General features: G+C 39.0%; 1 protein-coding gene across 1 annotated transcript; it reads left to right on the top strand.

The window, feature by feature from the left end:
* Window positions 1–686: 686 nt before the first annotated feature.
* Window positions 687–10,552, top strand: LOC114902393 (transmembrane protease serine 11F-like). The gene is given in 5 exon segments (XM_029234700.1): window positions 687–946; window positions 4,692–4,862; window positions 4,864–4,949; window positions 6,192–6,334; window positions 10,394–10,552. Coding segments are annotated over 5 exon segments (819 nt in total).
* Window positions 10,553–12,247: the final 1,695 nt, after the last annotated feature.

Genomic DNA, 12,247 nt, shown 5'->3' on the forward strand with positions numbered 1-12,247 from the left:
AACACTTGTATTCTTAACAAAATATAAATAATTAAAAAGCACATTAATAAAGTATGCTAATATACTTTCAAGTATTACTTAAGGTTGATTTGAAGTCTAATCAATTGAGGGTTTGCTATCAGGGAATCAGAATTTTTTTTAAAACTAGTCTTTTAAATTTTAGAAAAGCAAAAAAGTCATTGTATTTAAGACTTAAATATCAGGGCTTTACAAAGACAGTCTACAGATTCATGTCAAGGCAGAATCATGACCGACATTCAGTGTTGGGCTCTCTCTCAGTATTAAGAATACAAGCTTTGATGTGGATCCTTCTAATTTTATATACAACTCTGTCATTTACCAGCTGGGTGACCTCCAGTAGTTTACGTTCTCCTCCAGAGCCGAGTTTTCTCATTTGAAAAGTATTTTGCTATAAATGTATCTGAAACCCTTAGCAGAGGATCTATACATTTTTATGCTCAGTAATTTATCTACCCACCTGTTTATTCATCCGTATATGCTTTATATGGAGACCGAAGTTAATTCCTGGTTTCGATGCCTTGAAATGTTGGTAAATATTTCTTCTGAACCTCAATAGGATTAGTAGGACCCCTACAGAATAACCCCAGAGACTGAGTGCTAGGAATGGGTTAAAGAATAGCAGGTTCAATGGACTGTCTAACCATCTGCACGCAGTGCAAATCAGGATGTGCTTTTCTTCCACTCCTTTTCATGAAAGCAAACTAACGCATGTTTCTGTGACAGACTGTGGAATAAGGATGACATCTTCATACATGCCATTACTAGCATCCTCTTCTACTGAAAGTGTTGTCCAAGGAAGTGAAACAGCTATGGAAGGGGAGTGGCCATGGCAGGCCAGCCTCCAGCTCATAGGGGCAGGCCATCAGTGCGGAGCTAGCCTCATCAGTAACACTTGGCTGCTCACGGCCGCTCACTGCTTCCGCAAGTAAGTTTATTAGAGCTGTTGCTAGTCTTCCTTACTCAGTTATTAATTACCGTCAATTTAGTGCTGGGAAGAGTCCAATCTCACCAGCTTAGCCTCTACTCCATTCTGGATGGACTCTGTCCCCTAAATACATTATGGTTGCTCTATGCCCCAATCATACTCATCCCCTCACCCTTCTCTCCGTATCTATCATGTTTGGTTTGCATCATTCTTACGGCTCTTACAACATATTCTCTTGTAGCATCATGGCACCAGTGTGATCTTTTCTACTATACCATAAATTATTTTAGTTTAAAGACTATCATATATGTAACAAATTTAAACTCTTCTACCTATTTAAAGAGAAAATTCAGCCACTTTAAAAAATATTATTCCATCTATCCTCCAACTATCAACATCCACCATCACTTTAGTAAGTGATGAGAAAAAAATCAAATAAGAAAAAAGAAAAAAATCAAAGGTATGACTCTTGAAGCTCTCCCTTCCAATTGCATTATCCAAGAACTGTGTGGGTTTTTATGGACCAGAGAGGTGTGTGGATGGTGAGAGAGACCAGCCAGCCTTTATCACTGCCCTCATAGAATATAAGACTGATCACACACAATCTAAAAGGAGCTCTCTGCTTGGGCTTTCACAGTTGTAGCTCTTAACACTCAGCTATATCACTTCACATACACAGACATGCACAGGCACGCTATTGCCCCAAGACCAGGGACACACTATCTTTTCTCCCTGAGGTTTCACTATCAGGGTACAGAAAGTTTTTCCTTTTAAACCCTCAAAACACAAAAGCTCTGAGTAAAGCCCTGGCCAGTGGCACTGTTCACACACCCTTTCAGAGGAAACTATCCTTGGTGTGTCTAGGAGGTGCTTGATCATCCTTCTGTGGTAACACCCAAATTGTTTCAAGATGCCTACACCTTTATTTATGGAGCAGACGTGCAATGAGAATAACCTAATGAATTTAAGGTGATTGTCACTCTCTCATGAAAGAAGAGAAAAGGGACTCACACAAATTCACAACCCTGAAAATGACTAGCATCATGCCTTAGGTAAACTTGAGTCTCACTAATTTTTCAAGGCTTTCTGATTTTTTTTCATGTTTACAGACTCCTCCAATCTTCACACTCGTGTTTGGGAGTGTCATCTATTTTGCTTTGTAACTGATCTTTGCTTATATAAATTAAAAATAAATAAGCCCAGAATGTCAATACATTTAGTGAAGAATATAAGCTATAATGACTGAGATACATTTTCGGCAGGTCCAGTGCCATCTCTGTGTGTTGGCAGACCTACATGGGGATCGGCCATTGAGTTTGATAAAAATAGAGATAACTGGTGACCTTGATAAAAGAAACTGTGATTATATGATGGGAATGGGAATGAATTCAAGAGAGAAAAGAAGGAGAAGGATTGGATGTAGTGAGTTTAGATGCCACTTTCAAGGAGTTTTTAAATGAATGGGAGCAGAGAAATTTGACAGTTGGGGGTGGTTGTGGACTCAAAGGAAGGATTTTTTAAAATATGAGAAATGTAATAGCATATTTTATGCCAGTAATAATAATAATATAAAAGAGTTGGGAAAGGTAATGATCCTGGAGAGAAAGGGTTCCATTTCGCAGGTGATATAATTTCATGTAACTGCATAATGCAGTGTACTGTTGTGAAGGAAAAATAAGGATTCTTTGAAGACAATTTCACAATTATCCAAATACTTTTAAACTTTTTATGTTTTTTCCCTACAGAATTAGTGTATTTTTAAAAATTTTATTTAAGACAAATGTTAGTACCTTTATGTCCATGAAAAATGATCCCAGTCTTTGTGAAACAAGAGTGTGTAGGGAAAAAGTTCTTGACAGGATATCATGAGACCTAGGCCATCTCTCTCTGACAGTAACCAGGTGGATACGTGACTTACCTGCGCAAGCCATTTAACTTCTTAGTGAGTCTTAGTGTTCTTATCCACAAAACATATTGAACTGTGCCTATGACTGGAGACTCCCTTTCTGGTTGATGATGCATGAAGAGATGGGTATTCCTGTTTTGTCCACTCCATTAGCTTACAAGCTCCTTAAGGACTGAAGTAACATATGTCTTTGTAGCTTCCAGAATTCCAGTTTTCAAATGAATGCTTCAGCCCTAAGATTTCTGCTTTGAATAAAATCTCCCTTTAAAGTGTAAATAAGTAAAACACATGAGAGGCACTTCCCTGGTGCCGCAGTGGTTAAGAATCCGCCTGCCAATACAGAGGACACGGGTTCAATCCCTGGTCCGGGAAGATCCCATATGCCGTGGAGCAACTAAGCCCATGCACCACAACTACCGAGCCTGCACTCTAGATCCTGCAAGCCACAACCACTGAGCCCACACGCCACTACTACTGAAGCCTGTGTACCCTAGAGCCTGTGCACCACAACTACTGAAGCCCCCACGCTCTAGGGCTTGCGGACCTCACCTACTGAGCCCACGTGCTGCAACTACTGAAGCACGCACGCTTAGAGCCTGTGCTCTACAGCAAGAGAAGCTGCCCCAATGAGAAGCCTGCACACTGCAGCGAAGGGTAGCCCCCGCTCACCACAACTAGAGAAAACCCGCGTGCAGCAATGAAGACCCAACGCAGACAAAAAGAAAAAACAAATTATATACATAACCAAGTGGAAATTAAAAAACAAAAACAGATGAGAGAGGAGCCCTCCCCATATCCCAATCCCTCCACCCCTAGGCTCTGCCTGCTCATCCCTGGGGCAGTGCAGAGTACTCTGAAAACTACTGATCTTTCAGGTTTTTCATTATACTTAAAAGTTATGATTCACCAACACAGTAATCCTGCATGAACAAGGAAATCCCCTTTCTGAATTCTCTTCTGTGTGATTTGCTTTTAAATAATTTTCTTCTACATAGAGAATTTCAAGTTTCTATATATTTCTAGTCATTCTTGAAAGGGATAATTAGACAAAGAGGGAACTGGGCTTTAGATTAGAATAGGGAGGTAAAGAGATGATAGGAGTAGACAGAATTTGCTTGTTATGTAACCTTGTGGTACAGAAAAGCATCTGTGTTAAGGAAGAGCCTCAAAAATAGTAAGAGGGACTGATTAGGCCAGGTCAAAGGCGGTGGGAGCACTAACAACATGACACTGAATAGGGCCGCTTAGCCCTTGAGTATTGGGGCAGGGTATGGGCCTTGGGTGGAGAAACAATCCTGTGTACATATGAGGGTTTGTGAAGCAGACAAATTGCACTTTATCTCAAAGATCAAGGTAAGACCCAGTAAACAAGAACTGACAGGTGAGTCATAAAATAAGAATGGGTGGAGTGTCTCATATAGAAGGAAAATACCTCTTATGGTGCATAATATCCAAAACAAATCAAAATTAATTTCTACATACTTCACTGAAACTATAGAAGAAATCAAATTTGAAGAGTTTCTAATAAACAAGGAATTAAAATATTAGAAACTAATTGTATAGTAGCCATTACTATTATTATTCCAAACATAGCATGGAATTCCATTTAGTTACTGTACTCTCTTTAATTTTAGAGTATGTAAAATATTTTAAGGGCTTTCATACTCTCATTTGTATCAATATTTTAACCTCTTTTTTCCATAAGGTCATCAACTGCAAATTCTCTCACCATAGGGATTTTTCAGGAGCATAATTCCAATAGTTGGGGAGAATATGGTCTCAATCTTTTTTTAAAGGATACAGTTAAGCATCACACATTTTACCCTTTATATTTTGCAGACATAAAGACCCAAGTCAATGGATTGCTACTTTTGGCACGACTATAACACCACCCGCAGTGCAACGAAGTGTGAGGAAAATTACCTTTCATGAGAATTACCATAGAGAAACAAATGAAAATGACATTGCTTTGGCTCAGCTTGCTACCCGAGTTGAGTTTTCAAATGTAGTTCAGAGTTTGCCTCCCAGATTCATCCATAAAGTTGCCGTCTAAAACAAGTGTATTCGTCACAAGGTTTGGATCCATTGTAGATGATGGTGAGCTGTTCAACATAATTTACTTCTTAGTACAATTTTATCTTGGGATCTAATGAGGCATCTAGGGGATACCGCTTTAGACTCTTCATTAAAATGTAGATGTTTCTAATGTGTATGGCTCTGAGAAGAACAAGGTACTGTGGGTTAAAAAGTAAAAGGAATCAGATACCTGTCCTTGAGGAGTTCACAATTAATTGGAGCAGTGGTGAGGAAAGGGAGAGGTCAGTAACATGATGAACAGAACAGACCGTTTTAGATACTATAAGGAACAAAATGCTATGGGAGTACAAGGGAGTAAAGGATTACAAATTGTATATTTGCCAGATGTAAACACTCCTGGCTAGCATATACTTCATATACTTTTTTTGGTATAAATTCTTCCTAATTTTAATGAGGATATATAATGATCATAAACATGAAAGTGTTTTGTAAATGTTTTGAGACTCAGTTGTGCAGTATTCTCTCCTCCTAACCACTGGCCTTACTCTCTGCTGGTGTCATATTGTTGCTGTATCTTGGGCATTTGTTTTGTTTCTCATGTTTTGAAACACCTGAAATAACATGCAGGGGTCCCCAACCCCCAGGCCGTGGCCCGGTAGCAGTCTGTAGCCTGGTAGCAGTCTGTAGCCTGTTAGGAACTGGGCCGCACAGCAGGAGGTGAGCAGTGGGCAAGTGAGAGAAGCTTCATCTGCTGCCCCCTATCGCTCGCATTACCAACTGAACCAACGCTTACACCCACTGGTCCATGGAAAAACTGTCTTCCACGAAAACGGTCCCTGGTGCCAAAAAGGTTGGGGACAGCTGCTATACAGCATAGAGTAGGACAAATAGACCTGTGCTGCTTGTACCCTGGTTTCTTCTTGAGTAGCTTTTGGAAAATCAATGAACTCCTCTGAGCCTCAATTCCCTTACATGGAAAAATGTGAAGTTGGACAAGATCAGTGTGATGAACCCTCTTCTCATGAAAAAAAAAGGGCATACACACACAATGTTGCATGTAGTTTTGAGGGTTCCAATAACTCTTGAAGAGCCAAAAATATGATATAATATTGGGCCACGTATGTGTATTGTTCCTTGCATGTAGGCATTTTTGACACAGAAAATAAAATTAGACAATAATTAAATAATAAAAATCTTAATGCTTTTGTTCCTAGGAATATACAATTTATGTGTCTTCTGAGTCTTAGATATAACTCTATTCAAAGAACATGTTTTTCGTTTTTACATTTGTTTGTGTAATAGGACCTACACAAAATAGACTTCGGCAAGCCAGGGTGGAAACCATAAGCACTGATGTGTGTAACAGAAAGGATGTGTATGATGGCCTGATAACTTCAGGAATGTTATGTGCTGGATTCATGGATGGAAAAGCAGATGCATGTAAGGTAAGTCCAAAGTCAAGGTCAAAACTTTAAAAGGAAAGTTTCCATTAACTATTTCTAATTTGGGCATATACTTTACCTGGGAGAAAAAAAAATGACATGAATTTTACCAAAGACACAGTTTGCTTAAATAGACATGATAACAAAAATGATTGTACTGAGTGTTTACTATGCCAAAACAATGCTAAGCACTTTCTATACATTATTTCATTTAATATAATGAGATTGAAGCATTACTATAATTATCCCTATTTTACAAATTAGGAAATTAAAGTCTATTGCTCCAAATTTCTGGTTCACACAATAACTCTTATGCTCTATTGTTATTTTCTTAAACAAATTTGGAATCAAAAGACAGAGAAACCTCTCCTCTGAAGACCACTTTATTCAGCTCTATCATCATCTCTCATGCATCTTGTTTTTATTCCCCCACCTCCAAATCTCTCTTTGTCCCTTTCATTCTTTCATGACTGACACCTGAAACAGATTTTGTCTCCATCCCAAGGCCTGCAATATTAACGTCAACTCACTTAAACGCTGGATTCTTAGTTCCTAGATCTCCTAACCTCCAGTGATCTTCACTCCTCCTCAGTCACCTATTCTTAGGGTCACACCTTGAGCTTTGTCACCAAAAACTATTCCATTTCCAGCAACACTAAATCCTCAAGTCATCCTATTTAACAACAATCCTCAATCCTTCTGCCTGCTTTTCAACTACTTCTGTTTCTTTGGCCACACTCTGTTACACCCCAACCTTCCAACCCTCACCCCCCCAACATACACAACTTACACATATATTCTTTGTGTCCCTTCTCTGTTTTATTTTTATCTTTAGCTCTTGTACCATTCAGCACACAATATATTTTATTTAACTGGCTTATTATCTGTCTCTTTCACTAACCTAGAATGTGAGCTCCATGAAGGCACACATTTTAGAGCATCTATTTTATTTTACTGCTGTATTACCAACACCTAAAACAGTGCCTGGCACAAATATTTGTTGGCTGAATATCATCCTTCAATTTCATAGAGACCTGTAGAGCACAGCTTCTCTGCTATTTCACATCCCATTAATCCTTTCCTTTCATCTACCATCCACTTGTCCAATTTAGATTTCATTGTGATCTTTTTTTTTTTTTTTCGCCACGCCTTGTGGCATGTGGGATCTTAGCTCCCCCACCAGGGATCAAACCCCTGCCCCCTGCAGTGGAAGCATGGAGTCTTAACCACTGGACCGCCAGGGAAGTCCCTGTGATCATTTTTTAAACACTTTTGCTAATACCCCAAGCCCACCTGATGCTCTCTCTTCCCAGTATTTCTGTCTGACAAAGTCCCAAACGTGGAAGAACTCAATTATTTAGTCTCTCTCTCTCTCTGACTGTATCTGGAAAGTCAAATGCTCCTGGAAGAAATACAAGAGAACCCATGGTTCCACTATAGGTTCCAGATAACAAAACTGACAACCTTACTCTTTTTGTTAGTTTGTTTTTTTCTAAATCTACCTTTCTCTGAATTCTTCCGCCATTTTCTACTTTCCTTAATTTTCAGTTTCTCCTGCCTGTTTATTCTCAACTGATGATTTTGTTTCTCAATTTTCAAAGAAAAATATAAGTCGAAAGAGGGGAGTTTCCCATCTTCCCAGCACCAAGCATACAGACATGCCTTCATCCGGACCCTTGTCATCCACCTTCAGCTTAGATCACAACAGAGGAGCTGCCTCTTCGCTAAGGCTGGTCCCTTCTCCTTTGCTCCATTTCTTCTTCTTGCTGGCCTCTGGGGAAGTTTACACTGGCAATTATGTCCTCTCTCTCTCTTTTCAGACTCAACGTTTCTCTTGTAACTAGATCCTTCTCTATTCAGATCTCTTAAGTTAGGGAAAAAAAGAAATAGCCAATTCTTTTTTGACCCATAATGCCTCCAGCTAGCTTCTCATCTTATCTCTTTACCACCAAATATTTGTGAAAATGTCTCTACCCATGGTCTCAATTTCCTCACCTCCCACTAACTCCTCAAACCATTTCAATATGGTTTTTGCCCTATTACTTCATCAAAATCTCTCTTCCTGATGTTTTCAATGAACCACTAATGACGTTATACAAATTTTTTGGTCTTCTTTTTTTTTTTAACCTCTTAACAGCATTTAATAATGCTTACCACTCCCTCTTTCTTGAAATATTGTCTTCCCTTGGCTTGTAATGATTTTCATCCTACATCTGTCTGCTCCTTCTCTGTCTCCTTTTCAGGCTCATTCTCTTAATCCCATCTAATACATGTTAATCTATCCTATGCCTGTTTCTTTTTTCACTCTATACTTTCTCCCCAGAGAATCTAATTCTCTCTCATACCTTCAATTATCATCTTTTTGTTGATGTTTCATACATTTATACTTTTAGTCCTAACCTCCTTTTTAATCTCCAGACTTATATATTCTATTCCTGCTTGGCAGCTCCAGTTGGATGTTTCAAAGGCATCTCAGATTCAAATGTTGTACATGATTCTGTTCTTATTCCCCTCCCCACCTGATCTTCTTCCTATGTTTTGTATCTCTATGAATGGAATCCCCTTTCATTATGTTAAATAAGCCAGAGTCTAGAAATCATTCTAATTTCTCTCTTTAACCCATATCCAATTGATTACCTAATCCCATGGGTTTTACCTCCTAAAATCTCTCTCCACCATCTCTTGCCTTTCTCTCTTCTCTCAACCTCCCTCTCCTCCCCTTCCCTTCCCTCCAACCCCCAACCACATTAACCATCTAGTTTCTCTCCCTTATATTCATTCTTATGCTCCTTTAGTGCATTAGTCAAATGAATGCCAGGACAGTTTCTAACAAGATGTAATCTGATCATGTCAACCCCCTCCTTAAAACACTTAAAACTTCAGTGGTTTACCTTTGCTTTTATCTTACGATAAAAATCAAAACCGTCTGTAAAAGACCCATAGGGCTCCATATAGACTAGTCTCTCCTTACCTCTATGGCCTCATTATGTACCACTTGCCCCGTTGCTGTCTTCTCTCCAGTCCCCCTTTCTACAGGCCTTTGCATATGCCAGGCTCCTTCATGCCCAGAGCATTTGTCATGCTGTTCCCTCTGTGTAGAACACATTTTATCCACACCTTTCTTTTCATGATTTCCTCCTCTTCTTTTAGATATCAGCTCAATTACATCTCATCAAGGCAAACATCCCTTTCCTCCCTGACTAGTCGAATCCCCCATTGTATGTTTCCATAGCACTTATCACAGTTGTCATTTTGCATATTTGTAGGCTTATTTAATATTGTGGGTTTTTTAACCTAAATGTCAAGCTCTATGAGCATAGGGACCGTTCATTTTTGGTCATCGTTTTATCCTCAATGTCCATCAGAATGCCTGGGACACATAATAGGAATTCAATAAATAGCTGATAGAAGAAAAAATAAATGAAGGAGGTGGAAGAGGCACAGAGAGGTTACCCTGTGTATCTTACCTCAGGTCACACAACCAGTAATTAATAGAACTAGACCTGAAACTTGGGCAGTTCAACTACTGAGACCACAATTTTAATCTCTACACTTACAACTGTTTATTTACTTAATCTTCCTTGATCCAAAAGAGATTTAATCTATATAAAATTCAGAAAGCAAACATAAATTAGAACTAGGTGAGTAACAGAAAAGGAGACCAAGATTAGGTCCATAAAATACAGTCAAGCTAAGACATTCAGAAGAGATCACAGAAAATTTCTACCTAGGCACAAATACCAACCTCATGTTAAATATTTTAGATAAATGCTTACTAAACCCCATGCTTAAAGGGTCTAATAATACTAGCAAAAAAATCTAGGGATGCTGAACCAGAAGTAATGTAACCATTCCATATGAATGAGTGTTAGTCTTTCTAGAAAACAATTCACTTTAAAGTTTAGCACAAAATTTTAACTCAGTTGAGAGAAACATCATATAATCTGTCTCTAGTTTGGCTGCATATTCTGTGTACCAGTTTCCATTTTTCCTGTGGAAGAGAGATGACTGCAGTGACCTTCCTATTGATGTTAACAATTTTAAATATATTTTTTTCTCTAGGGAGATTGTGGTGGACCTCTGGTTTATGATAATCATGACATCTGGTACCTTGTCAGTATAGTAAGTTGGGGACAATCATGTGCTCTTCCCAAAAAACCTGGGGTCTACACAAGAGTGAGTCAGTATCGAGGCTGGATTGCCTCAAAGATGGGTATCTAGTGTGAATTGACCATGAATTTTATCCATGGCACACAGAGCTAAAACTCCTGCATATTGTGTATTATTTAAATTCTTGTGGTTTGAATCAGTGCTTGTGCTGGATGTCAAGAAGTCCTTCAGAGTCAGACCAATCTAATATCATGAGGTGGACTTTGTATACACGTGACAGAAGTATTTCTCTACCCTAAGCAAAGAAGACACAGCAAATGACACAAGTAGCACCAACTCCTCACTCACAAGAGAACTGTGATCTTATTAATCAGATGAATATTTATAAATGCTTTCCCCCAAGTGAAGATGGGGAACATCACTTTCCATAGGATATGAAGAGCTGCCAGGGCTGTCAAAATCTTACCTCATACACTACTTGGAGCACTTGGGATTCATATAGCAAAATATCAAACAGCAATCATCCCTGAGGATTCAGGGCTTCAACATTCTAGGACTGATGACTGGACATTCAATGGCTAGAATGGAGAAGTGTGGGATTTGTAATATAATTTGAACTCTAACCTGGGTTTATAAATAGTAATACAGATCATTATCATTAACCACGAGAGTCGCCATTTAAAAGATGTTTAAATGTATCTGAACTTGCTGTTAACATTGGGTTATACACACAAGCACTAGCTTCAGGATGCATGTTGTATTGTTACTAAGCATTTCTGATTTATTCTTTAACAGCATCTTGCCATCCATGCATCATTTGGAGTTAGACCAAAAAGGAGAATAAAGACAACTCTTGGGAACACTCTTCCATGGGTAGAAGATAAAAGGAACCAATGGGACCAAGGCTAGAAGAGTTGAGTTTCAAATGATTAATAACAAAACAAGCACTCTAGGGCTTCCCTGGTGGCGCAGTGGTTGAGAGTCCGCCTGCCGATGCAGGGGACACGGGTTCGTGCCCCGATCCGGGAAGATCCCACATGCCGTGGAGCGGCTGGGCGCGTGAGCCATGGCCGCTGAGCCTGTGCGTCCGGAGCCTGTGCTCCGCGACGGGAGAGGCCATAGCAGTGAGAGGCCTGCATACCGCAAAAAAAAAAAACAAAAAACAAGCACTCTAGATTTTTGTTGGAATGAGACATCCAATTATTTATTTAGATATACCTACATTAGCATATGGTGCTTTCATAAGTCTTCAGTTCTCTGTCAAGTCAGATGCCTACCAGAATGTCAGGTTAGGAGAGTTGATTTGTACAAAGCACTTAGGATAGTGCCTGGCATATATTATACATTATATAAAGGTTTGTTATAATGGAAAGGAATGTCTCTATGAGTTTTAATGTAAATAAACTTAATTTGTCAAATGAGTGAATGACGTTGGGGCTTAAACCAGCCCCAAGTCTAGGTAGGGGTGGAGAGCACAGGCTTTGGCACCAGGCTGCCTGAGCTTGAACACTGGCTTTGCCACGTATAAGTTGTGTCCTTAACATCTCTGTGCATTAGTTCTTTCATTTCTGCAGTGAGAATAAAAATAGTACCTACCTAAGATCATCATGAGGATTAAATGCATGCTTACAAGTAAATTACTTGGAACAGTGTCTGTACACAGCAGGCTCTCAATATAGACTAGGGGCTATCAACTATTATTCATTTGTTTAGGACTCAATAAAACAATATACTTTTAAAAAACTGTATCTTCTTTAAAATCATGTACTTGATTTCAGAATACTTAAAATTACGTTGTAAAAACAA

This window comes from Monodon monoceros, unplaced genomic scaffold, assembly GCF_005190385.1.
Source record: "Monodon monoceros isolate NGI ecotype Baffin Bay Population unplaced genomic scaffold, NGI_Narwhal_1 Super_Scaffold_20, whole genome shotgun sequence".
Classification (NCBI taxonomy): Eukaryota; Metazoa; Chordata; class Mammalia; order Artiodactyla; family Monodontidae; genus Monodon; species Monodon monoceros.